The sequence below is a fragment of the Elephas maximus genome, chromosome 2, assembly GCF_024166365.1.
Source record: "Elephas maximus indicus isolate mEleMax1 chromosome 2, mEleMax1 primary haplotype, whole genome shotgun sequence".
NCBI classification, from domain to species: Eukaryota; Metazoa; Chordata; class Mammalia; order Proboscidea; family Elephantidae; genus Elephas; species Elephas maximus.
The window spans coordinates 181,050,415-181,077,280 of NC_064820.1; the positions used below are offsets into that span (position 1 = coordinate 181,050,415).

At 37.3% G+C, this 26,866-nt stretch overlaps 1 protein-coding gene across 2 annotated transcripts in view; it reads left to right on the plus strand.

The window, feature by feature from the left end:
• Nucleotides 1–26,866, plus strand: part of HMMR (hyaluronan mediated motility receptor) — a 45,805-nt gene that overhangs the window by 2,539 nt on the left and 16,400 nt on the right. Inside the window, exons 2-10 of one of the 2 annotated variants that reach the window (XM_049874271.1) lie at nt 3,206–3,304; nt 3,711–3,796; nt 5,903–5,950; nt 11,349–11,537; nt 14,614–14,700; nt 14,790–14,890; nt 25,063–25,137; nt 25,267–25,445; nt 26,313–26,461. In XM_049874271.1, the coding sequence (XP_049730228.1) occupies nt 3,206–3,304; nt 3,711–3,796; nt 5,903–5,950; nt 11,349–11,537; nt 14,614–14,700; nt 14,790–14,890; nt 25,063–25,137; nt 25,267–25,445; nt 26,313–26,461 (1,013 nt within the window). The remainder of the gene's footprint in view (nt 1–3,205; nt 3,305–3,710; nt 3,797–5,902; nt 5,951–11,348; nt 11,538–14,613; nt 14,701–14,789; nt 14,891–25,062; nt 25,138–25,266; nt 25,446–26,312; nt 26,462–26,866) is intronic. The other variant, XM_049874272.1, reaches the window with a different exon arrangement.

Below are 26,866 nucleotides of genomic sequence, written 5' to 3' on the forward strand. Positions count from 1 at the left end.
AAGCATAGTCTTAATTGTTCTCAACTTGGATGATGCTGCTTAACCACTGCCCACTCTCCTGTCTTCTGTTAGCTCTTATCCCTTTATGAGAGTGTGGTCCCAGTGATAGACTATAATTCTATATCATGATTTTCTTCTGAATGTTCTGCCAGGTCTAGAGCAGTGCATCTCACATTTTTCCACAGGAGATCCCTAAGAGCAGAGCGCAAAGGAGGATAATTGTAGCCTCAGCCTGGCCTCTTCCCACACTTCCCCGTAAAGGCACAGCTACCAGTAGTGGTGACAGTTTTACTTGAAGTTTTCAGTTGCTTTAAAATAAGAATGGTGATATTGTGTGCTTTTTTTGTTTCATATTTAACTTGCCTCCTCTACTTGACTGTAGGTTCCTTAAGGTCAAAAAATGTATATTTTATTCTTTTTTGTATTCTCTAGTGGCTAACATGTTGTTATGTGTGGTTGAGTTGGCTCTGACTCGTAGCAACTACGTACAAGAGAAATGAAATACTGCCTGGTCCTGGACCATTCTCAATATCTTTGCTATGTTTGAGCTTGTTGTTGCAACCACTATGTCAATCATCTCATGGAAGCTGTCATATAAACCAAAACTAAACCTGTTGCCGTCGAGTCAGTTCCGACTCATAGTGACCCTATAGGACAGAGTAGAGCTGCCCTATAAGGTTTCCAAGGAATGGCTGGTGGATTCAGACTGCTGCCCTTTTGATTAGCAGCTGTAGCTCTTAACACTGTGCCACCAGGGCTCAAGGTTCTTAATTCTTTATTTGAATAAATATAATTATTATATAAATGAAATGTACTCTACTCCAAGGACATCTGACTAGCTCAAACTACAGGACAGCTTGCATGTATACAGTACAAATATTTCATCACATGGAACCTGACAAATTGTTAAGCTAGAGTAGAATTATGGTATCACCCTGCACCCCCACCCCAGCAGATGAGTTTAATGAATGCTCTAGAAAGATATGCCATACTTAGCCTGATTTCAGCAGTCCCTGGGTGGCACAGATGGTTAAGTACTTGACTACTAGCTGAAAGACTGGTGGTTTGAACCACCCAGAGGCACCTTAGGAGACAGGCCTGGTGATCTGCTTTTGCAAGCCCACAGCCTTGAAAACCCTGTGGAGCAGTTCTGCTCTGCACACGTGGGGTCACCATGAGTCTGAATGAACTCCAGAGCAACTAACAACAACAACACTGCCTCCCCTACCCCCACCCAAATGAATAAAAGGAATGTTCTAGGAAGATGTGCAATATTAACCTGATTTTAGAGAACCCCCTGCCAACCTTGGAAACTCTGATGGCTTAGTGGTTAAGTGCTATGGCTGCTAACCAAAAGCTCAGCAGTTTGAATCCACCAGGCACTCCTTGGAAACCCTATGGGGCAGTTCTGCTCTGTCCTGTAGGGGCGCTATGAGTTGGAACCAACTCGACAGCAACAGGATTTTCTGGTTTCTGCTCACCCTAGGGTATAAACAGTTTATGAGGTTTGGGAAATCTGAGCTACCCAAGATTAATACTTTCTGTTAAGTCTCTCCCTTAAATATCCCAGTGAATTCTATAGTACTTCCTTTTGAGACTATCTCTCCTGATTGGAAATCCACTGCCTCTACCCTTTATTGACACATTTAAATCTAAGAATTCCAAGGTTTGGAATCTTTGTGTCAGGGCATATAAATGGCCATGATTCCGATAGATGTATGGGAACTTAATTCTATCCTTGATGTTTTTATAATCTACCTGAGAACAATGATTTTCAAATTTTTTTGACTGGCTCCAAGAGTAAGAAATAAATTTTATATCTCTACCCAGGATAGAAGGAGCCCCCATGGTACAACGGTTAAGCGCTCTGCTGCTAACTGAAAGGTTGGCAGTTCAAACCCACGCAGCAGCTTCTCAGGAGAAAGACCTGGTGATCTGCTGTCATAAAGATTGCAGCCTAGAAAAGCCAATGAGGGCAGTTCTGCTCTGTCACATGGGGTCACAATCAACTTGACAGCACCTAACAATACAACCAGAATGTATTTTTTATATTTCTACACATAGATAACTGAAACAAAAGTTTTACAGAACAGTGCTTAACCTTGTTAACACTGACTTGCTAACTTGCTAGCATGGACACATAATAAACACTAATATTTTCTTTTCTTTATTTTTTAAATGCTAATCAGATCTACTAATGAGTCCCTTGCTACCATTTGGAAAACACTTAGGGAAAGGCAGTAGTTGCCTTGGGATAGTCAAGGTTCCTTGCTATTTCTATTTATTTGCATGAGACTCCATACTAAAGTATGAAGTATAGTTTTTCAGAGAGTAGTATAAATCTACTAGTTCGTAATCATCTAAAGCTTTTTACTGAGGTCAGTTTTTTAAGTCCTGAGGGACTAATCTCAACTCTGCTGAGAATAAGCACTCTGAAATGCCTTCAATTTGGGACTTCATCTAAGTGAGATTACACAGTATAAATTCCTGGAACATAGAAATATAGCCTAGTACAGTTTGCACTTTGAATAGCATGTCTCTGTATATTCCCTGGACCTAAACTTCCTTATATGTAAATTTAGAGTTATTAATTTATTACAGAGCTCTTGTGACAATTAAATGAGATAAGATCCATAAGGTGCTTAGGATAATGCCTGGCATTTAGTAAGTGCTCCCAGAATTTTAGTTGCTATTAGCATGGTTGCTTTTATTGTTTCATTCAAATTGCAGCTCACATTGTCAGTCTGATGTATTGATATTAACCAGACATGGGTTATCACCACAAGTTTTTATTTCAGGCTAAAGCCTGAGGACTAGACATCTTTAATTGTTTCATTTCTGGCAACGGATGGTAATTACCTCAGTGCCTCTCTGAGTAGAGTTGATACAAATATTTCATTGTTTCTCATATTCAGTCCTTAATAACAAAACTGTGTGGCTTGTCATTACGTGCTATTCATCCCAAGACTGCCTTTTTTATCTTACTCAGTTGTCCATGTTCTTTTGATCCGTTTGAAATAAAGAGCATTTGGAAAAGTAATGGTAAAAGTTACTGCTATGCTTTGTGCTATTTTTTACATAAAGCAGGAATTTGCTTTATTAACAGTGTTTTCACATTTATATTACTCACTTTATTATGAAATGTTTTCAATTTAAGATCATAAATAACACTCGATAACACATTACTGTTCTGTGTTTCCTCTAGGTTGTGCTCCGTCTCCAGGGGCTTATGATGTTAAAACTTCAGAAGTATTGAAAGGGCCTGTATCCTTTCAGAAATCACAGCGATTTCAAAAACAAAAAGGTAATGGACCCCTTGCTGTGAGAGGCATAAAAAATGGTTATATGATCCACATATTTTAAAATTATGAATAACAGTATTTAAATTTAAAGATATAATGTTTCAATACTTGCATCATTATACAGTTGTATAAGTCACAGAATTTAGCAAGGCATTCACATGGATACATAGTTTCTCCTTTTAGTAATTATTTTAACCTTTCTATTAGGGAATATTAGGAAAATCAGGAAGATGTTAGATGGGTATAAAATATTATGGAACTAATTATCTGGAAATATACAATCAGGAAAAGAATAACTTTATATTGCTCCAGTAATAGCTGCAATAAGATATTTGGATGTTTTATCTGTGGTTAAAAACGTGTAAGCACCAACCATCATCTGTACAATTCATTTTTCTGCTATCTTAGCAGAAGCTCAACAAAATCCTACTTTTGACAAAGATACTACTACCTTGCCTGCTTCAGCAAAAAAAGTGAAGACTTCAGGATTAAAGGTAAGAAGTTTTTATATGTCAGTTGGTTTATCAACTGTATCATTGAACACATTTCCAAAAGGTGTTGTTTTTGACCAGAATGAGATAAGTGTATAAATCAAGGTTATAAGTAAATCCATAAAGTAGTGAAAACATATTATCATTAAGACTCTAGCAAATTTAACATTCTGGCCAGGTCATTACTAAATATATCATGTTTAAACATGTCCTAGAATTAAGTCAATGACAAATAACAACACCGCCATAGTTCAGAATTATAAAATAGCCTTCATTTCTCAGTCATTTCTGTATCTAGGTGAGTTTTGTCTTACGTAGTACAACTTTTAAAATAATGTGATGTTTTGATATGTTAACAGCATTAGAGTTGTTTTTGTTTTTGTTTGCTTTGTTTGTGGGAAAGGATAGGTGTTTGTTAATAAAGAGAAAGGAAGAAAATTCTAATGTGTAACATAGGTGTGCTACTCAGAAACTGCTGAGGAACAGTGGGAGGTTAAATTCCTAATAGTTTTATGTTAGGACTTGTGCAAGAGCCTACTATTTGTGTTTTATTAGTTCATAAGCCAGCTGTACTTTCTTAAAGAGTTACAAAAATTAATAGATATTTTAATGTGAAAAAGATTCAGAGATGGGAAGCCAAAGCTATTGGTTAAACTCACACTCGTTCATGCATTCGGCGGTCACCTAAGTCTCTTGTCCTGTAATATGTAATTGTTTCGTCCAGTGGAGACACCACTGGCCACGTGTGGCTGTTGAGCGTTTGACATGTGCCTAGTGTGACAGAAGAGCTAAATTTGTTATTTTATTTCATTTTAATTAATTTACACTTAAAAACATATACTCAATTCTGCTATTACCAAACTTCCGAATGTTTTGAGAACAAACTGGGTATGTGAATCTATTTTTTCATCTGTATGTTTTATGAAATCTAAATATAGACAAATCTTTCAATGAAAATTTAGAATTTGAATTGCGGTATACTTTATAAAATACATTTCAACTTCTGAGTACAAAAGTATGTGACTTCTCATTAATATTTTTAAGATTAATGACATATGAAAGTAATATTTTTTATGTATTGGGTTAAATAAAATATATTGCTAGAACTAAAATTTTACTTTTTAAGAACGACTAATAGAAATTTTTGGAATATATATGTAGCTTGCATTATGTTCCTATTGATACCTGATATATGTAGAGAGAGAGAGACTTGCATTATGTTCCTATTGATACCTGATATATGTAGAGAGAGAGAGAGACTGTTTCTTGGAAATTGGTATAAATGACTTGAATTTCTTGGAGAAACAGTTTTGCAACTGGAATTAATTATAGAATTCACAAATTCTTTTAGGTAAGAGAACTACATACAAGGTCATGTAGAACCTAGAAAAATAGCCCTTTGATGGAAAATGCCATTGGGTGTGAAATTAATAAACATAAGACTGTTGTGACAATCCTCCAACTTAGAAATATATAAAACAGATTTTGTTCAAAATGTTTATGCATCCTCTTCCATTTTTAGATGGAAAAGATATTCTGTTTCTAGTCACTGTGTCAGAAAAGCTGTTAGATATAAAAAGATGTAGTGCGAAAACTTTGTGTCCTATTTAAAATAAAGGTAATGAATAAATTTGAATAAGATTTTATACTATTTTAGTATTTCTTTATTTCTTTGCATCTGTATATTTTTTCCCCCCTTAGGTATCAAAGTTTAAGTTGATTGCTCTTTTTAAGTTTTTTTTTTTTTTTTTCTTTTTGAGATAGTATAATTAAATATTCAGAATGTATGGCTATTTAACATTAGAAGGGAGGTAGCCTATAGCTTTTTTCATGACTCTCTACCTGTTCCTTTGACTGGGACTGTTAGAAAAAGTCTGATCCATTTGGATGAAAACTGTTAAAGCTGAAATATTTTGAGATATTAACAGCCTTTTTCTTCATACACCAAATAAGTGACCTACAAAAAGTTTGATAGACTCAGTGAAATCTTTAAATAGAAATTAACTGTTTGGACCGTTAATTGTCTGATAACTAAAAATCAACTTTGGCTCCGATGTTTGTGGCATTTAATTTAAATGTATGTATCATTTTTCTTTGATTTTTACATAGAAGGAATCTCAAAAGAATGATAAAAACTTGAAGATATTGGAAAAAGAGGTAAGAAATGCTTTCAACTCAGTGAAAATAAATGTGCTATATAATGGAAAGAAAATTACATAGAGTTAAGAAGCACATTCAATTTCAGTTTCAGAAGTTGTACAGTAAAGCAAATATATCATCCAAACCAGCGCCTACAGGTTAACAATTCCTTGGCATGGTTACTGCATTTCAGAGCCTGGTTGTGAGTATGGTAAGCTAGCAGGGTCAACTTTTCAACTTTGATAGCATACCAAGGACAGAGTCAAGATAACTCACTTCATGAGAAATAAAAATCAATGTCAGTTTATTACAGTTAGATACGTGGGTCAAATATTTACATTCGCTCATAGTGCACACTCTCCCTGTAGGGTAATCTAGGTGTTACGGCAATGACTATCTAGGGAACTGCTTGGTGAGCATAAAATTCTTGCAGATTAGTTAGATTATGATCAAGCTATGCTAACCTGATACATCCCTCTGCACCGTGATTCTGTACCTTCCTCAAGAATGACATGACCTAGTGCTGCACAGACTAATACAATACTACTAGCCACGTGTGACTAAGTTAATTAAAAGTAAGTGAAATTAAGAACTAGATCCTCAGTTGTACTAGTGCATTCAAGTGCTAAAGAGCCACGAACAGCAAGCGGCTACCATATTAAATAGTGCATTTCTACCATGGCAGAAAGTTCTATTGAACAGCACTGTCTTACTTAGGTTCTCTAGAGGAGTAAAACCAGTCAGACATGTGTGTTGTTTTTGTTGTTGTTGTTAGGTGCCATTGAGCCTATTCTGACTCATTGCAACCCTATGTACAACAGAAAAAACACTGCCCTGTCCTGCGCCATACTCACAATCACTGCTACGTGTGAGCCCATTATTGCAGCCACTGTGTCGGCCCGTCTCCTTGACGGCCTTCTTGTCTTTGACTGACCCTCTAGTTTACCAAGCATGATGTCCTTCTGCTGGGACTGGTTTCTCCTGATAACGTGTCCAAAGTAACTGAGATGAAGTCTTGCCATCCTCCCTTGTAAACAGCATTCTGACTGTACTTCTTCCCTGTGTGTGTGTGTATATATATATGTATAATATATATATACATATATATATATATATGTATGTATGTAGAGAGAGAGCCATATTCATAGAGAGAGAGACAGACAGACTTACTTCAAGGAGATGGCTCATGTAGTTGTAGGGGCTAACAAGTCCCAAATTCATAGAGATGAGGCAGCAGGCTGGAGACTTCTGCTGGCTCACAGGATTGCAGGGGCTGGCAAATCCAAAATCTGCAGGTCAGGTGGCAGACCAGAGACCTCTGCAGGCTTACATTCCAAGATCTAGGTGTCAGGCAATGAGAAAAGTGCAAGGTAGAGAGAGAGAGAGCATAAGCTTTGCCAGAACATCCATTTATATACTGGAGGCAGACCACACCCCCAAATAGACTCCCCTTTCAACTGATTGGTTGATCACATCAGGTCACATCATCGAAGGTGATTACATTACATTGCATGCGTTCCATTGTGTTACATTGCATTATATTACGTTAAAGTACATTACAATATGGAACAGCAGCAGTCTAAAATCTGGCCTAGAATCATAACCAAGCCAAGCAGACACATAAAGTTAACCATCACAACCACTGACCTAGAACATCCACTTCTTTAAGCAATGGTAAACTCATCACTGCCAACTTTGTTTCTCTGGCCCTCCTTTTTTGGTGCTTGCATTGCTGATCGACTCTTTTTCTGGTGGGCATTTTCTTTCACTATATAAAAACTCTATGTAATTACAGTCAAATGTTGGCTTAGGACCAAGAATATGTCAAGGTGACTCTGCAATGCTCTGATCCTCTTTGTATTTACTTTAATAATATTGGCTCTCATTTTACTGAGTATACATGCCTATGTCCAAACTGTATACATGGGGCATATTATCAGCAGGGGCCAGTTCCTGGAGAAGGACATCATGCTTGGTAAAATACAGGGTCATCAAAAGAGAAGAAGACCCTCAATGAGATGGATTGACACCGTGGCTGCAACAATGGCCTCAAGCATAACAACAATTGTGAGGATGGCTCAGGACTGGGCAGTGTTTTCTTCTGTTGTACACAGGGTTGCTATGAGTTGGAACTGACTCAAGGGCATCTAACAACAACAACAACATGTCTATGAGGTAGAGGTTAGTATCTACAGATGTAGTAATTAAGTCTCAGTTAATATACGGTAAGGAAGTGGCAGAATCAGGATTAGAACTGATGATTAGTTGCTTAATCTTTTAGAATAGAGCTTCCTGACAATACAGAACTCTATTTATGCTCCATGGTATTTGTTGTTTGCTTCTCTGTTTAATTTGGATTAGTTGTCTATTTAAAAATAAAATTTCTCACAGAAAGATACAGATTTCTAACTATAGATTGCAAAATCAGACTTGACAACGCTTAGTTCCACATTCCCCTCCAGGCAACCATCTGCTGGGGCTGTGCTGCATTTGGTCTTCAACTCTCACCTGACTCTTTTTACTTATTCTTATCATCTGCTTGGCCCTGTAGGCATTCGTCTTGACAAACCCTTTTTTTGGAGCTTAAGCTTTACCTAAGAAATGAAAAGTGTGATGTAGATCATCTTGCTGTTTTCTTTTCTACTTTATAATGCTGTGCTATAAGCATTGGTTATAAGCCAATAATATAAGAATAGGGAATTTTATGGTCAAGAATATTAAAGCTCTTTCTGCTCCTAGCATTTGGCTCACAGCGTTTTGTATTAGTGGTATTTCATATATTTTCAGTCACTATTGAAACTTAAATATTGGCTTAAAAAACAGATTGATAAGAATACAAAAATCAGAGTAGAAAAAGCTTGATTGTGCTCATGCAGAACCTGTACATAGACCGAGAGGCAGTTTTTCCGGCAGAACAAGGGGATACTGCATGGTTTAAAATCAGGAAAGGTGTATCTCAGGGTTGTATCCTTTTACCATATTTATTTAATCTGTATGGTAAGCAAATAATTCAAGAAGCTGGACTGGATGAAGAAGAACGCAGCGACAGGATTGGAATTAACAGTCTGTGACATGCAGTTGACACAACCTTGCTTCCTGAAAGTGAAGAGGACTTGAAGCACTTACTGATAAAGATCAAAGACCACAGCCTTCCTTATGGATTATACCTCAACGTAAAGAAAACAAAAATCCTCACAACTGGACTGATAAGCAACATCATGATAAACGGAGAAAATACTGATGTTTTCAAAGATTTCATTTGACTCGGATTTACAATGAATGCCCATGGAGGCAACAGTCAAGAAATCAAATGACATATTGCATTGGGCAAATCTGCTACAAAAGACCTCTTAAAAGTGTTAAAAAGTAAAGATGTCCCCTTGAAGACTAAGGTGAACCTGACCCAAGCCATGATATTTTCAGTTGCCTCATATGCATGAGAAAGCTGGGCAATGAATAAGGAAGACTAAAGAAGAATTGACTATACCATGAGCTGCCAGAAGAATCTGTTTTGGAAGAAGTACTTCCAGAAGAGAGGATGGCAAGACTTCTTCGTCACACGTACTTTGGACATGTTATCAGGAGGGACCAGTCCCTGGAAAAGGACATTATGCTTGATAAAGTGGAGGGTTAGCGAAAAAGAGGAAGATGCTCAAGGAGGTGGATTGACACAGTGGCTGCAACAATGGGCTCAAACATAGCAATGATTGTGAGGATGGCTTAGGACCAGGCAGTGTTTTGTTCTGTTATACATAGAATCACTGTGAGTCAGAGCAGACTCGACAGCCCCTACCAACAACAAACTTTTTCAGTGATGCTTTCTTGAGACTTGGTTTATAGCCCAGCAAATAAGTAGCCTATTTTGGTAACTGTTCTATATACACTTGAAAATAATGTGTACTTGTTGGGTGTAGTATTCTACCTCAATTAATTTAAATGAGTTAAAAGTTTTATTCAGATCTTTTTTAATCTGCATTGATATTTTTATCTTTTAATTACTGAGAAAGGTGTGTTTAATTCTTCAACTCTAATTGTGGATTAGTCTCTTTCTCCTTTTAGTTCTGTCAATTTTTGGTTTGCATTGTTCTTGTTAGGTGCACAATAAATTTAAGATTATGTCTTCCTATTCAGTTTACCATTTCATTATTTTAAAATTCCCTCTATATCACTGTCAGTACTTCTTGCCTTAAAGTCTACTTTGTATGCTGTTAGTACAGTCATACCAGTTTTCTTTTGGTTAGTATTTGCATGGTAAATTTTTTTTGATCCTCTTATTATCGATCTATCTGTATTCATATATTTAAAGTGCATGTCTTGTAAACATACCAGTTGCCATGGAGTTGATTCCAACTCATGGCTACCCCATGTGTGTCAGAGTAGAGCTATGCTCCACAGAATTTTTAGTGACTGATTTCTTGGAAGCAGCTCTCTGGGCCTTTCTTCCAAGGCTCCTCTGGAGGGACTTAAACCTCCAGCTTTTCAGTTAGCAGGGCTAACAGTTTGAAAAACCTGGAGACTAAACTGTTGGGGATCTTGACTGTCTTAGGAAGAGCTCTTTTTCTCTCTGGAGTTTTAGTTCATCTAGTCCTTTTTCACAAATATCTGATGTGTTTAAGAATGTTTTTTGTAATTTATCTGTTTTTTTTTTTTCTAATAGTAGCAGTAGGAGGGATTGCTAATGCCAACCGAAGTCTACGGAAACCCAGGTGGTGTAGTGGTTAAGTGCTACGGCTGCTAACCAAGAGGTCGGCAGTTTTAATCTGCCAGGCGCTCCTTGGAACCTATGGGGCAGTTCTACTCTGTCCTATAGGGTCACTATGAGTCAGAATCGACTCGACAGCAACGGGTACTGAAGTCTACCCAGACACCTAGCTCTGCCTTCTTAAAAAAAAAAAAAGTTTAGTATTTTTAACTGTAATTTGAATTTATTTAATTAGAACTATGGAACACAAGAACTCTTATAGGTAGAAATACCTTAAAGTGAATATACATCTTAGTTGTACCTGGAAGTTTATGACAATTCAAATCTTTCTGTTGTAAAATGCATACATATTTAAGATGTATCATAAGGTGGTTATGGTTGCCCAACCAAAAAAAAAAAAAAAAAAACCCATTGCTCTCAATTAGATTCCAACTCATAGTGACCATGTAGGACAGAGTAGAACTGCCCCATAGGGTTTCCAAGAACACTTGGTGGATTCGAACTGCTGACCTTTTGGTTGGCATCCGTAGCATTAACCACTGCACCACCAGGGTTTCCTGATTGTCCAAACAGCTAGTAAAATTAGAGTGTCTAAAGGCATAATGTAAAAATCAGAGATATTTAGAAGCTTTCACATTTTAATTATCAATAGCATCTCTTTATATTGGCATTATTACCTGTGAATCATTTATTTATCACCTTGTTTTCCTCCAGATTCGTGTTCTTGTGCAGGAACGTGGTGCTCAAGCCAAGCGGATCCAGGACCTGGAAGCTGAGTTTGAGAAGATGGAAGCAAAGCTAACTGCTGCTGTCAGGGAAAAAACTTCTCTCTCTGCAGACAATGCTTCACTGGAGAAACAGCTCATTGAATTAACCAGGACCAATGAGCTGTTAAAATCTAAGGTATTTGAACCTCAGGGTAACATTTACATTTGAATAAATAGTAAATGTATTTTTTCTCATTACAGTTGTCTGGGAATTTTAGGCTCTAATTTTGCTTTATTCCTTAACTAAATGTATCTTTATATTACCAAAAAAAAAGAGAGAGAGAGAACCAAACCCATTGCCATCAAGTCAATTCTGACTCATAGCGACCCTATAGGACAGAGTAGAACTGCCCCATAGAGTTTCCAAGGAGCTGTCAACCTTTTGGTTAGCAGCCAAATGCTTAACCACCGTACCTCCAGGGACCCTCTTAAATGTTAAACTGTTTCATGTAGGAGGTATTATTTCAGCTTTATTATGGTGCCTGGAATAAGAGAGGTTATAAACAAACGAGTGACTTTGTTTTAATGTCTAACATTTCTTTACCCTCCCTCAAAATCTTTTCCGATATATACTAAGATCATTAATAAAATCACAGAATTTACATCTAGAAGTCACATTAAAGATCTTCCTCTGAAATAAATAGTAGCATAACAGCAGGCCTCCATCTCAAATCTTTTTGGTAATAAAATGTGAAATGAATAAATTGATGGACAAAACGCGTGCAATAGTTAAATTGTGATTGTCCTTATTAATATCCTAATAGATCTTACAGGGTCCTTGTGCTTGTTGCAGAAGTAGAAGGAGCATAGAAATCACTACTCAGTTTAATAGAAAGAGTCATTTAAGCCGGGCCTGTCATGTGCTGGGCTCTTTGCTTACAAAGGGAATAGGGGACAGTCAGGGAAGGCTGTAGAGCAGATAAAACCTTGAATAAGACTTTCATGAAAGAGTATGAGTTGCAGGATGGAGCCAGTCACTCAAGGGAGAATACCATACAAAGGTATGGAGACCTGAAGTATTTAACATGCCTGGAGACCTACCATTGGCTTTGACATTGCAGGAGTAGAAAATGTGACAGATAAAGAAACTAACAGGATAAAGCCGTTTTAGCTAGTCTTGGGATTAAACTAGAGAGATGGATTTAAGAGAGATGGAAGCAAAGAGACATCAATTTATTGAAATAACCAGGTGAGAGGCAAGGGTTATGAACCAAGGCAATGAAGATGAAGAAGAAGAAATAGACAAAAGAGACATTGAAGAAGTAAACTAGATAAGGCTGTATTGATTGGTTGGAAGTAAAACTAGAGAACCAAACCAAAACCAAACTCGTTGCCGTCGAGTCGATTCTGACTCATAGCAACCCTATAGAACAGAGTAGAATTGCCTCATACAGTTTCCAAGGAGCGGCTGGTGGATTTGAACTGCTGACCTTTTGGTTAGCAGCCGTAGCTCTTAACCACTGTGCTACCAGGGTTTCCAAAACTAGAGAGGAGTCTGTTATTCCTTTTATATCACTGCTGACTCAGGAATGTAGAAAACATTAAAATTGGGTATCTTATTGAGGGAGAATGAGAGCAGTTCAATAACTTTACAAGCTTCACAGCTAGTAAGTAGATGAGTTGGCTCTGTCTGACTGTAACCACTTTGTCAGACTTCTTTTGGGGATATCATATACCCTTAAGAAGCCTTTCCCCAGAAATGTCCATATTTGCAAAACATGAAAATGTGTGTGATTTTAAGGGGTTTATAAGCCCATTACAGGCCATCTCCATACTCTTTAATGGACTGTAAAACCCAGAGTAAGCACTTCTGCTTTGTAATGTTAAAAATATCAAGCTGCCCTCCCTTTGACTGTAGAATGTAGGTGTCAAGCACTGGGTTTGCCACCTGCCACAGTGTTTACTAACCCAAACTGCCGACCTTTTGGTTAGCAGCTGTAGCACTTAACCACTACGCCACCAGGGTTTCCATCAGTGTTTACTAGTGAAAGCCATTTTAAGCAGTGATTAGCTTGGTGTCTCTGGTCGCCAGATAAAATCTAGGTCCTCTGCCACCTCTACCCCCAACAAACATGAATTGTATGTTTACTAAGACTTGTCAGGATTCCATAATTTTGAAGTTTTGTAATAATCATCTCTTTTGCTGTGAGAGTATTTCCAAAGAGGGGGTTAAGATGGTACAATTTGAATAGGATTTTTAATCCCCTGCTAAGGAAAGAATGGATTTCTATTGCATACTCATATTGGGATTAACCACAATTTAGATAAAAGAAAATCAGAAGCTAGCTGTAAAACCTTTCTTCTTCTGGGAGTTGTAGATGGGAGGAAGAATTTACTTGAAGTGAATACATATCTAATAGGACTGCTGGCTTTTCAAACTTGTTACAGGCCTTTGGGCTATGGCAGGGGTATGAATTCCTGCCTCTGCCACTTACTAGCTGTGTGGCCAGGGGCAAGTTATTTACCTTCTCTGCTTCAGTTTCCTCATCTGTAAATGCAGATGATAGAACCTTCCTCAAAGGATTATTATGAAGATAAAACCCAATCCATGGATGCTCTGAGCACAGTATTCAATAAAGATTAGCCACTAGAATTATGATCACCTTTTTGGAAAGAGCAGGATCACAGTCCTTGGCTTTTATAAATAACATTTCCAGCGCTGCCTATTTTAAGCAGAAGAAGTTAGGGTTAGAGTGTAAGGATGCAGTGCTTTGTGGACACATTCATCTTTAACTGTTAAAGTTAGCATGCAAAAGAACCAAACACGGAAAGGGAGCAGATTCCTATGCTCCACCAGGGAGATTCTGATTTAGAAGGCCTGAGACAGACCCTATAATCTACATATTTCAAAGATACACCAGGCAATTCAGATGCACGTTGTTAAGCAAACACCCTTCAAGAAATCCTCCCCAAGAGGCTTGTTTCAAGATTTCACAACGGACTCTCAAGCACATACAGGTAGTAACTACCCATGCCACCTTTAAAAAAAAAAAAAAAATCACATTAAGGAGAAGGAGGGACAAGAAGAGTAGTGTTCACTCAGTAATTGTGGTACTGGTCAAGGACCATTAACCAACGTGTACTGCAGGCTAATTATAGCTCCAATAATAGGTTTTTTTTTTTAATAGGTAGAATAATCAATAGTCAGTGAATTTTATATGCGACTCAGCAGAAAATGTTTCTGAATTCTTTTTCTTCTTTGTCATACCTAGTTTTCTGAAAATGGTAACCAAAAGAATATGAGAATTCTAAGCCTGGAGTTGATGAAACTAAGAAACAAAAGAGAAACCAAGATGAGGGTGAGTGATATCTTTGGTAAGTCTGCTGTGTCTGGATCTAGGGATCCGAACATTTCTCATTTCCTAAAACATGTATCTCTGTTGTGTAGAGTATGATGGCTAAACAAGAAGACATGGAGATGAAGCTGCAGGTCACCAAGAGGAATCTCCAAGAATCTCAGGGGAAAATAGTGCAACTTGAGGAGAAACTGTAAGTGCCTAAAAGGAAAGAGAAACTCTTAAGTGTAACTAATTCTCGATTTGCCTCTTTCAGCTAGTTGTTATTTACCTAGACTTTAACCTTCTCTCAATACTTCCCTCATTGCCTTCCTCTCATGGCCCTATTTCTTATCCTGAGTAGCAGACCAGTCCTAATCACTCCCAAACGTTTTATGCTAGAAAGATGTATGAATGTATTACTTTTGTACATTATTTGTATTGATAAAGAGGAAAGACCTCATGATCTTTCTAATGTAATCTTATGGAGGTGGTAGATCAAAACTGGGAAATACTGGCATAGAAAGTTGTGATTAATGCATGTTTAATGCATGTTCGTAGCCTTCTTACGTACAATAAAATGCACAGATCTTAAGTCTTGACAGTTGTATACATCTCTGTATCCACTACCCAAACAAGATAAAGAACATTTCCATTACCCTAGAAAGTTCCTTCTTGCCCCTTCCTACTCCTCCCCTGCTCCCTGTACACTCTCTCTCTATCCCAACAACCACTTTCTGACCTCTATCATTATAAATTAGTTTTCCCCTTTTTTGGGAAGTTTATCATACCATTAATTTGTGTGTGTGTATTTGTATGTATATGTCACTTCTTTTGCTTAACATAATGTTTTGAGATTCATCCGTGCTTTTGTTTATACTATAATTTGTTCCTTTCTATTTCTGAGCAGTATTCCATTTTATGCATGTAACTCAGTTTGTTTACTGTATTCCTACTGATAAATATTTGGGCCATTTCCCATTTCTAACTCTTATGAATAAAGCTGCTGTGAGCGTGTTGTATCTCTTTTTGTGGACATATGTTTTTTATTTCTTTTGGGTGAATATCGAGGAGTAGAATTGCTGGATCATAGGGCAATTTAACTTTCTAAGAAACTGCCAAATAGTTGTTCAAAGTGGCTGTACCATTTTATATTCCCACTAGCAATGTATAACTGTTTCAGTTCTACATTCTCACTGACATTTGGTGTTGCCAGTCTCATTGATTTTAGCCTTCTGGTGGGTGTGAAGTGGTGTCTCATTTGTGATTTTAATATATTACTAATGATGTTGGCCATCTTTTCATGTGCTTATTACCAATTCTTGTATCTCCTTTTGTAAGGTGTCTGTTTAAGTCTGTCATCCATTTTTTAAATTGGGCCGTCTTTTTATTGTTGACTTCTAGGAGTTCTTTATATGTGTATCCTAGATACAAGATATTTGTCAGATATATGGCTATGAATTTTCCCCCCATTGTCTTCCAATATATCCCAGTAGATTTTCCATGCATACCTATTTTTTTTTCCTAATGGTATCTTCTGATGAACAGATGTTTTTATTTTGACGAAATCTAATTTATTGGTTTTCTTATTTTATATAGTTATTATTTTTGTGTTCTTTCCAAATCTTTTTGTACCCCAGGGTAGAGAAGCTATTCTTCTAGGTTGGCTTGCACGAGCTTTATGATTCTACATTTAGGTCTGTCATGTATTTCTAATCATTATTTTTGTTTTAGTGTGATACATGGATCAAGATTTACTTTTTTTTTTTGTATAATTTTTATTGTGCTTTAAGTAAAAGTTTACAAATCCAGTCAGTCTCTCACACAAAAACCCATATACACCTTGCTACACACTCCCAATTACCCTCGCCCTAATGAGACAGCGCGCTCTCTCCCTCTACTCTCTCTTTTCGTGTCCAATTCTCCAGCTTCTAAACCCCTCCACCCTCTCATCTCCCCTCTAGGCAGGAGATGCCAACATAGTCTCAAGTCGCCACCTGATCCAAGAAGCTCACTCCTCACCAGCATCCCTCTCCAACCCATTGTCCAGTCCAATCCATGTCTGAAGAGTTGGCTTCAGGAATGGTTCCTGTCCTGGGCCAACAGAAGGTCTGGGGGCCATGACCACCAGGGTCCCTCTAATCTCAGTCAGACCATTAAGTCTGGTCTTATGAGAATTTGGGCTCTGCATCCCACTGCTCTCCTACTCCCTCAGGGGTTCTCTGTTGTGTTCCCTGTCAGGGCGGTCACTGTTGTAGCCAGGCACCGTCTAGTTCTTCTGGTCTCAGGATGATGTAGTCGCTGGTTTATGTGGCCCTGTCTCTTGGGCTCGTAATTGCCTTGTGTCCTTGGTGTCCTTCATTGTCCTTTGCTCCAGGTGGGTTGAGACCAATTGATGCATCTTAGATGGCTGCTTGCTTGGTGGTGGTATGGGAGATGGCTGCTTGCTAGCATTTAAGACCCCTGACGCCACGCTTCAAGGTGGGATGCAGAATGTTTTCTTAATAGAATTTATTTTGCCAATTGACTTAGATGTCCCCTGAAACCATGGTCCCCAAACCCCTGCCCTTGCTCCGCTGACCTTCAAAGCATTCAGTTTATTCAGGAAACTTCTTTGCTTTTGGTCCAGTCCAATTGTGCTGACCTCCCCTGTATTGTGTGCTGTCCTTCCCTTCACCTAAAGTAGTTCTTATCTACTATCTAATCAGTAAATAACCCTCTCCCACTCTCTCTCCCTCCCCCCTCTCATAACCACAAACGAATGTGTTCTCAGTTTAAGCTATTTCTCAAGATCTTATAATAGTCGTCTTATACAATATTTGTCCTTTTGCATCTGCGTAATTTCACTCAGCATAATGCCTTCCAGGTTCCTCCATGTTATGAAATGTTTCACAGATATCATCATTGTGCTTTATCGATGCATAGTACTCCATTGTGTGAATATACCATAATTTATTTATCCATTCATCTGTTGATAGACATTTTGGTTGCTTCCAGCTTTTTGCTATTATAAACAGTGCTGCAATAAACATGGGTGTGCATATATCTGTTTATGTAAAGGCCCTTATTTCTCCAGGATATATCCAAGGAGTGGGATTGCTGGATCGTATGGCAGTTCTATTTCTAGCTTTTTAAGGAAGCGCCAAATAGATTTCCAAAGTGGTTGTACCATTTTACATTCCCACCAGCAGTGTAGAAGTGTTCCAGTCTCTCCACAGCCTCTCCAACATTTATCATTTTGTGTTTTTTGGATTAATGCCAGCCTTGTGGGAATTATTTTTTGTGGGAGTGAGATGAAATTTCATTGTAGTTTTGATCTGCATTTCTCTAATGGCTAATGATCGTGAACATTTCCTCATATATCTGTTAGCTACCTGAATGTCTTCTTTAGTGAAGTGTCTATTCATATCTTTTCCCCGTTTTTTAATTGGGTTATTTGTCTTTTTGCAGTAGAGTTTTTACAGTATCATGTAGATTTTAGAGATCAGCTGCTGATCAGAAATGTCATAGCTAAAAACTTTTTCCCAGTCTGTAGGTAGTCTTTTTACTCTTTTGGTGAAGTCTTTGGATGAGCATAGGTGTTTGATTTTTAGGAGGTCCCAGTTATCTAGTTTTTCTTCTGCATTCTTAATAGTGTGTTGTATACTGTTTATGCCATGTATTAGGGCTCCTAACGTTGTCCCTATTTTTTCTTCCATGATCTTTATTGTTTTAGATTTTATATTTCGGTCTTTGATCCATTTGGAGTTAGTTTTTGTGCATGGAGTGAGGTATGGGTCTTGTTTCATTTTTTTGCAGATGGATATCCAGTTATGCCAGCACCATTTGTTAAAAAGACTGTTTTTTCCCCATTTAACTATTTGAGGGCCTTTGTCAAATATCAACTGCTCATATGTGGATGGATTTATGTCTGGATTCTCAATTCTGTTCCATTGGTCCGTGTATCTGTTGTTGTATCAGTACCAGGCTGTTTTCACTACTGTGGTGATATAATAGGTTCTAAAAAAAAAAAAAAAAAAAACAGGTAAAGTAAAGGCCTCCCACTTTTTTCTTCTTTTTCAGTAATGGCTTATTCATCCAGGGCCTCTTTCCCTTCCATATGAAGTTGGTGATTTGTTTCTCCATCTCATTGAAGAATGTTGTTGGGATTTGGATCGGAATTGCATTAAATGTATAGATCGCTTTTGGTAGAATAGACATTTTTATAATGTTAAGTCTTCCTATCCACGAGCAAGGTATGTTCTTCCACTTATGTAAGTCTCTTTTGGTTTCTTGCAGAAGTGTAGTGTAGTTTTCTTTATATAAATCTTTTACATCTCTGGTAAGATTTATTCCTATGTATTTTACCTTCTTGGGGGCTACTGTAAATGGCATTGATTTGGTGATTTCCTCTTTGATGTTCTTTTTGTTGGTGTAGAGGAATCCAACTGATTTTTGTCTTGTATCCCGACCCTCTGCTGAACTCTTGTATTGGTTTCAGTAGTTTTCTTGAGGATTCCTTAGGGTTTTCTGTGTATAAGATCAGGTCGTCTGCAAATAGAGATACTTTGACTTCTTCCTTGCCAATCTGGATACCCTTTATTTCTTTATCTAGCCTAATTTCTCTGGCTAGGACTTTCAGCACAATGTTGAATAAGAGTGGTGATAAAGGGCATCCTTGTCTGGTTCCCGATCTCAATGGGAAAGTTTTTAGGCTCTCTCCTTTTAGGGTGATGTTGGCTGTTGGCCTTGTATAAATGCCCTTTATTATGTTGAGGAATTTTCCTTCTATTCTTATTTTGCTGAGAGTTTTTATCGTGAACGAGTGTTGAACTTTGTCAAATGCTTTTTCTGCAACAATTGATAAAATCATGTGATTCTTTTGTTTTATTTATGTGGTGGATTACATTAATTGTTTTTCTAATGTTGAACCCTCCCTGCATACCTGGTATGAATCCCACTTGGTCATGGTGAATTATTTTCTCGATATGTTGTTGTTGTTGAATTCTATTGGCTAGAATTTTGTCGAGGATTTTTGCATCTACATTCATGAGAGCTATAGGTCTATAATTTTCTTTTCTCGTGGTGTCTTTACCTGGTTTTGGTATCAGGGATATGGTGGCTTCATAGAATGAGTTTGGTGGTATTCGGTCCTTTTCTATGCTCTGAAATACATTTAATAGTAATGGTGTTAACTCTTCTCTGAATGTTTGGTAGAACTCTGCAGTGGAGCCCTCCGGACCAGGGCTTTTTTTTGGTGGGAGTTTTTTGATTACCTTTTCATTCTCTTCTTTTGTTATGGGTCTATTTAGTTGTTCTACCTCTGTTTGTGTTAGTTTAGGTAGGTAGTGTGTTTCTAGGAATTCATCCATTTCCTCTAGGTTTTCAAATTTGTTTGAGTATAGTTTTTCATAGTAATCTGATATGATTCTTTTAATTTCAGTTGGGTCTGTTGTAATATTGCCTCTCTCGTTTCTTATTCGGGTTATTTGCTTCCTCTCCTGTTTTTCTTTTGTCAGTTTGGCCAGTGGTTTATCAATTTTGTTGATTTTTTTTTTCAAAAAACCACCTTTTGGTCTTGTTAATTCTTTCAATTGTTTTTCTGTTTTCTATTTCATTTAAAAAAAAAACCAAAACGTTTAGCTTGGCTCTAATTTTTATTACTTGTTTTCTTCTGGTGCCTGTGGGTTTCTTTTGTTGGGCTCTTTCTATTTGTTTAAGTTGTAGGGATAATTCTTTGATTTTGGCCCTTTCTTCTTTCTGGATGTGTGCATTTATTGATATAAATTGGCCTCTGAGCACTGCTTTCGCTGTGTCCCAAAGATTCTGATAGGAAGTGTTTTCATTCTCATTGAATTCTCTGAATTTCTTTATTCCATTCTTAATGTCTTCTATAATCTAGTCTTTTTTTGAGCAGGGTATTGTTCAGTTTCCAAGTGTTTGATTTCTTTACCCTGCTTTTCCTGTTATTGATTTCCACTTTTATGGCCTTATGATCAGAGAAGATGCTTTTTAATATTTCAGTGTTTTGGGCTCTGGAGAATGTTCCATGTGCACTAGAAAAGACAGTATATTTGGTTGCTGTTGGGTGGAGTGTTCTGTATATGTCTATGAGGTCAAGTTGGTTGATTGTGGCATTTAGATCTTCTGTGTCTTTATTGAGCTTCTTTCAGGAGTCCTGTCCTTCACCAAAAGTGGTATGTTGAAGTCTCCTACTATTATTGTGAAGCTGTCTATCTCACTTTTCCATGCTGATAGACTTATGTATCTTGCAGCCCTGTCATTGGGTGTATAAATATTTAATATAGTTATATCTTCTTGGTGTATTGTCCCTTTAATCATTATATAGTGTCCTTCCTTATCCTTTATGGTGGATTTAACTTTGAAGTCTATTTTGTCAGAAATTAATATTGCCACTCCTGCTCATTTTTGATTGTTGTTTGCTTGATGTATTTTTTTCCATCCTTTGAGTTTTAGTTTGTTTGTGCCTCTAAGTCTAATGTATGTCTCTTGTAGGCAGCATATAGACAAATCTTGTGTTTTAATCCATTCTTCCACTCTCTGTCTCTTTATTGGTGCATTTACTGCATTTACATTCGGGGTAATTATGGATAGGTATGAATTTAGTGCTATCATTTTGATGTCTTTTTTTGTGTGTTGACAGTTTCTTTTTCCCACTTGATTTTATGTGCTGAGACATTTTCTTTATATATTGTCCTTTCCTCATTTCTACTGAGTCTGTTATTTTTCCCTTGTATTTTATTTTGATGAGTAGGATAGTTTGTCTGCTTTGTAGTTAACCGTATTATTTACCCCTATTTTTCTAAATTTAAAACTAACTTTTATTTCTTTGTATCGCCGTATCTTCCTCTCCATGAGGAAGGTATATGATTACATTTCTTAGTCCTTCTTTATTATTTTAATGTTGTCTTCTTTTATATAATAACTTCACTGTTACCCTGTTTTGGGCTTATATATATATATACATATAAAATCTGGCTTTGTTTTTTTGGATATCCCTGTTTGGGTTGACTTCTGGTTGCTCTGCGCAGTGTTCTAGTCTTGGGATGATACCTGATATTATTGATTTTCTATCCGAAGAACTCCGTTTAGTATTTCTTGTAGTTTTGGTTTGGTTTTTACGAATTCCCTAAACTTGTGTTTATCTGGAATTGTCTTAATTTCACCTTCATATTTAAGAGACAGTTTTGTTGGATATATGATTCTTGGCAGGCAGTTTTTTTCCTTCAATTTTTTAAATATGTCATCCCATTGCCTTCTTGCCTGCATGGTTTCTGCCGAGTAGTCCGAGCTTATTCTTACTGGCTCTCCTTTTTAGGTGACTTTTCATTTATCCCTCGCTGCTCTTATAATCCTCTCTTTATCTTTGGTTTTGGCAAGTTTGATTATAATATGTCTTGGCGACTTTTTTTTAAGATCTACCTTATGTGGTGTTCAATGAGCATCTTGGATAGATATCTTCTCATCTTTCACATTCTCAAGGAAGTTTTCTGCTAACAAATCCTCAACAATTTTCTCTGTATTTTCTGTTATCCCTCCCTGTTCTGGTACTCCAATCACTTGTAGGTTATTTTTCTTGATAGAGTTCCACATGATTCTTAAGGTTTCTTCATTTTTTAAATTCTTTTATCTGATTTTTCTTCAAAGATATTAGTGCCAAGTGATTTATCTTCGAGTTCAAGAATTCTAGCTTCTACTTGCTGAATTCTGCTCCTCTGACTTTTTATTGAGTTGTCTAATTCTATAATTTTATTGTTAATCTTCTGAATTTCTCATTGCTGTCTGTCTATGGATTTTTCCAGCTTATTAAACTTTTCATTACGTTCCTGAATAATCTTTCTAATTTCTTCAGTTGCTTTATCTGTGTGTTCCTTGGCTTGTTCTGTGTATTGCCTCATTTCCTTCCTGATGTCTTGAAGGGTTCTGTATATTAAACTTTAGTATTCTGCACCTGAGTCATAGCGACCCTATAGGACAGAGTAGAACTGCCCCATAATTTTCCAAGGAACGCCTGGTGGATTCGAACCGCGGACCCTTATGGTTAGCAGCTGTAGCACTTAACCACTACGCCACCAGTGTTTCTATGAGTCAGAATCAACTTGACGACACTGGGCTCGGTTTGGGTTGTTTTATTCTGCATCAGGTAATTCCAGGAATGCACTTTCATCTAGAAGATCCCTGGACTCTTTGTTTTGAGAGGCTGTTGAGGTGATCGTGGTCTGTTTCTTTGTGACCAGATATTGACTGTTGTCTCCGAGCCATCTAGAAGTTATTGTATTAGTTTATGCCTGCTTACTGTGACCTGACTGCTTGCTTTGTTTTGTTTTAGTATACCCCTATGAGTTGCTTGAGTGATCTAGCTTGATTATTTTCACCTTTGGAGCTCTGGTGTCCTGTCCCCACCTGGCTAGAGCAGTTATCAGGTATAGGAGTCCATTCAGTTTTCTTGTATGAATTCAGCTCAGGTTTCCAGGTAGCTGATCATCAAGTGTGTGGTACAGTCTTAGAGGGGCAGGGGTGATTGGCATGTATACTGGTATCTGATTACAGCAGGGGTTCACGCTCTGAATAAGGCAGGGAGCTGAGAATCAACCCCCAAGTGTCTTTGAGGAAAATGCGCCTCTCTTCCCTAGAGCGTGCTGGTGGGTGGGTTCTGCAGACAGACCATGGGTACCCAAAGTTTTTGGTTGTAAGGACTGGGAGGTACCAGTTATGTTTGGACCCCTGTCACGGGTGGCTGGGTGACCTGAGTGGAGCTACCAGTCCTTAGGTCCCTGATGTGGGTAGGTGAGGACCTTGTTTAACAGGCAAAGCAATGTCAAACGTCAAACACCCATCTCTCCACCGCGCAGCTGAAATGGTTGGAGTTTGCCAACAAGGGCCTATTCTCCCAAAATAGGTCCACACAGGTCCATGCAGAAGGGAAAGGTGCTCGACATCCATGGACGGTTTATGCCTGGACAGGAGCCGCTTCTGTCCTGAGCTCCCCTGGTTAATGGAGCTAGCAAATTATCTTTTCCCCCCAGTTGCTAATTTTTTCCTTCGCCAAGGCCAGGAGGATGGCTCTAGGTGCTCACCAGGGTCTATCTCAGGCCCAGGGATTCTGCCATTGAAGCTGGCTTGGGGGTTGGGGAGGCGTGGTAAAATATACACAAGTACTTAGCTTTTGCCGAGAGCGCCGTTCTCAGGTTCCAGAGGTGTGAGTAGGCTGTGTGGCTGGCTGCTTCTACCTGAGGAAACTGCGGCCAAATGCTAGTACCAGCCTGCCGCTGCTCCAGGAATGTTGCCTGAGGGCTCCCTGCGATTCAGGTCCAGTAATTCCTCTGCACTTCTGAACGGTCTCTTCCTCCCCGGCCCCTCAGTTCGTTGTCTAAGCTTCCCTTTGATGCTCAGGGCTCTCAGCTTGTCACAAATATACTCGTTTCACTTGTTTTTTTGGGTCCTTGTTGTAAAGAGGGCTCGCCAGAAGCATCTGTCTATTCCACCATCTTGGCTCCACCCAAGATTTACTTTTCTCCATAAGAATGTCTAGGTATTTTTGCTCCATTAATAAAAAGCCTCTCCTTGCACATTGAATTGCTCCTTAAAAATAACAATCAAATTTTTATTTTTTTAGCTTTCAAGAGTTCTACATACATGATCCTGTTGTCTGTGATTAACAACAGTTTTACTTCTTGCCAGTTTTGATGCCTTTCATTTCCTTTTTTTGTTCTCTTCTACTGTTATGTTCTTATTGTACCTCTTCATTTGAAGGGCTTAGGGCTTTGGTTGGAACCTTAATTCTAGAATAGAAATGTGTACACAAGGACAGTGCCTCTTAGACCCAGTGCTGACAGGTATCAAGAATTAGCCCCTTTCTGCTCAATATTTCTGAAACCTTTATTTTGTACTGCTATAAATATTCAGCTCTAAAGTTTATCTTCCCTGTGCCAGGCATTAATGAGGAGTACAAAGTTGAAGCAGGGTGAGTGGCCTTTGTCTCCTAGCAGGCCATTAACTAATGGAGGAAATGAACACAAATAACTGAACAAAAGGTAGTCTGCTGCAAAGACTTTAATAGCACACAGAATGCTATTTTCTATGTGTGGTGAGTGAGGAAAACCAGTAAGTTACGAAAAAGATTATTTATAACACTTGCATTATTATAGGTGATGACGCGCACCATCATTGCCCTTGTAACAAAATATGTTCGGAAAGCTTTCTCACTTCTCTCCTATTTACATATAAGTTACCAACTTGAAAATTCACAAAAATAGTGGTTAAGAGTTTAGACTCTGCAGCCAGCCTGCCTCATACAACAGTATCTGGTACATAGTAAGTATTATATGTGATTATTAAATAAATAAACTAGTATGTATTAATATACATAATTTTTTTTTTTTTTAGTGTTTCTGTAGAGAAAGAAAAGATTGATGAAAAATCTGAAACAGAAAAACTCTTAGAATACATTGAAGAAATTAGGTAATATGAATAATAGTTTTAATTTGGACTTTATTTTGTTGAAAAGTGATGATTATTTTTGTCATTTTTTGGTTAATTTCCCCTGTGCCTAAATAGATACAGTATTCAAAATTATTTGTTTTAATGTAGTTGTGCATCAGATCAAGTGGAAAAATACAAGGTAGATATTTTCCAATTAGAAGAAAATCTAAAAGGGAAGAATCATGAAATTATAAACCTTAAGCAGTCTCTCGAGGAAAACACCGTTATGTTGTCTAAACAAGTAGAAGACCTGAATGCTAGATGTCAGCTGCTTGAAAAAGAAAAAGGTATTACAGTGTTTCTACTATTACTTTCTTTAAATAAGTATTACATACAATTTTAAGAAAAAATAGTTTGCTATATTAAAACACATCTTTATAATTATCCAAATAAACAACAAAAAATCCTGTTCCACATATGAACGTTTTTGACAGTTATAATGTTTATGCTCTGTTTATGTCAATGTATAGCTTGTCTCGATTGAAATATATACAGTTATGCAGTTCTCGACTTCCCAACTGGGTGGCAATTTAGAATTGTTAGGTATGTGGAACTAGGTTTGGGAATTTCATTAGATTTTAGAACCTTACAAACTTATTAAATATTTTTCATTTAAATTACCATTCTACAACTGTATTTCAGAATAACTAATTTAAGATTCTGGGTTAGGCTCACTTCTGTTCTCTCTCGGAGAATAAAAAAGAATCCCTCAGCTAAACAGTAGTAATGGAACTGAAGAAATCTGAATGCCATTCATCTTAATTAGGATTATCTACATTTAAGACTTTAACTGTTTGTTTATGTACAAGAATTTCTAAACTTGCTTAGTTCTTCACTAAATTGTTTTTCTCAATACATCTCTTGTTTGGTTCTTCTTTACGTATTAAATGGTACTTTCAAAAATTCTATAATTCTGACTTTCCAATTAGGTTAAATAATGACTTTTAGTAGCTTAGGTTGATTCAGTAATTTGGTGCAAAATGATTCTTTAATATTCATTAAACATACAAACTTCAGAGTTAGGTTCCCCATCCCCTTTGGAAATGCTTAATAACATGCTAAAAGCAATATAATGGAATATTATGGGAGTCTGGGTTTCTCAAAGTTGATATTAGTATCCAGTTACAGTATTTTTAATGTTTTCCCTTTTATAGATGACCTTGTCATCCGGGGTAGAGAACAAGTTGAAAATCTAAATGCTGAGATACAAAACTTAAAAGAGAAGTTTATTCTTGAAAGACAAGAACATGAAAAGCTACAACAAAAAGAGTTGCAAATGGATTCACTTCTCCAACAAGAGAAGGTAATTTACTAAACACCAAAAACAGTGCTTATTTCATGTCATAAATTTCTATATATATATCTCTCTCTAAACCTTTAAAATTATATATATCATTTGATCCAACAATTCTATGTTTAGAATCATATCCTGAGGAAAATAATTATAGATACACTAAAAATTTAGCTACAAAGATGTTCACCACAGGGTTAGCGAAAATGTGAAAAAATTACAAATACCAGATGTCACAAAATAGGCAAATCATTTTTTAATAATTTCAAGGCTCATTCTTGTGATATATTATTATATACACCTACCAAAAAACCAAATCCATTGCTGTCAAGTCGATTCCGACTCATAGTGACCCTATAGGACGAATGGAACTGCCCCATAGGATTTCCAAGGAGCAGCTGGTAGATTCGAACTGCT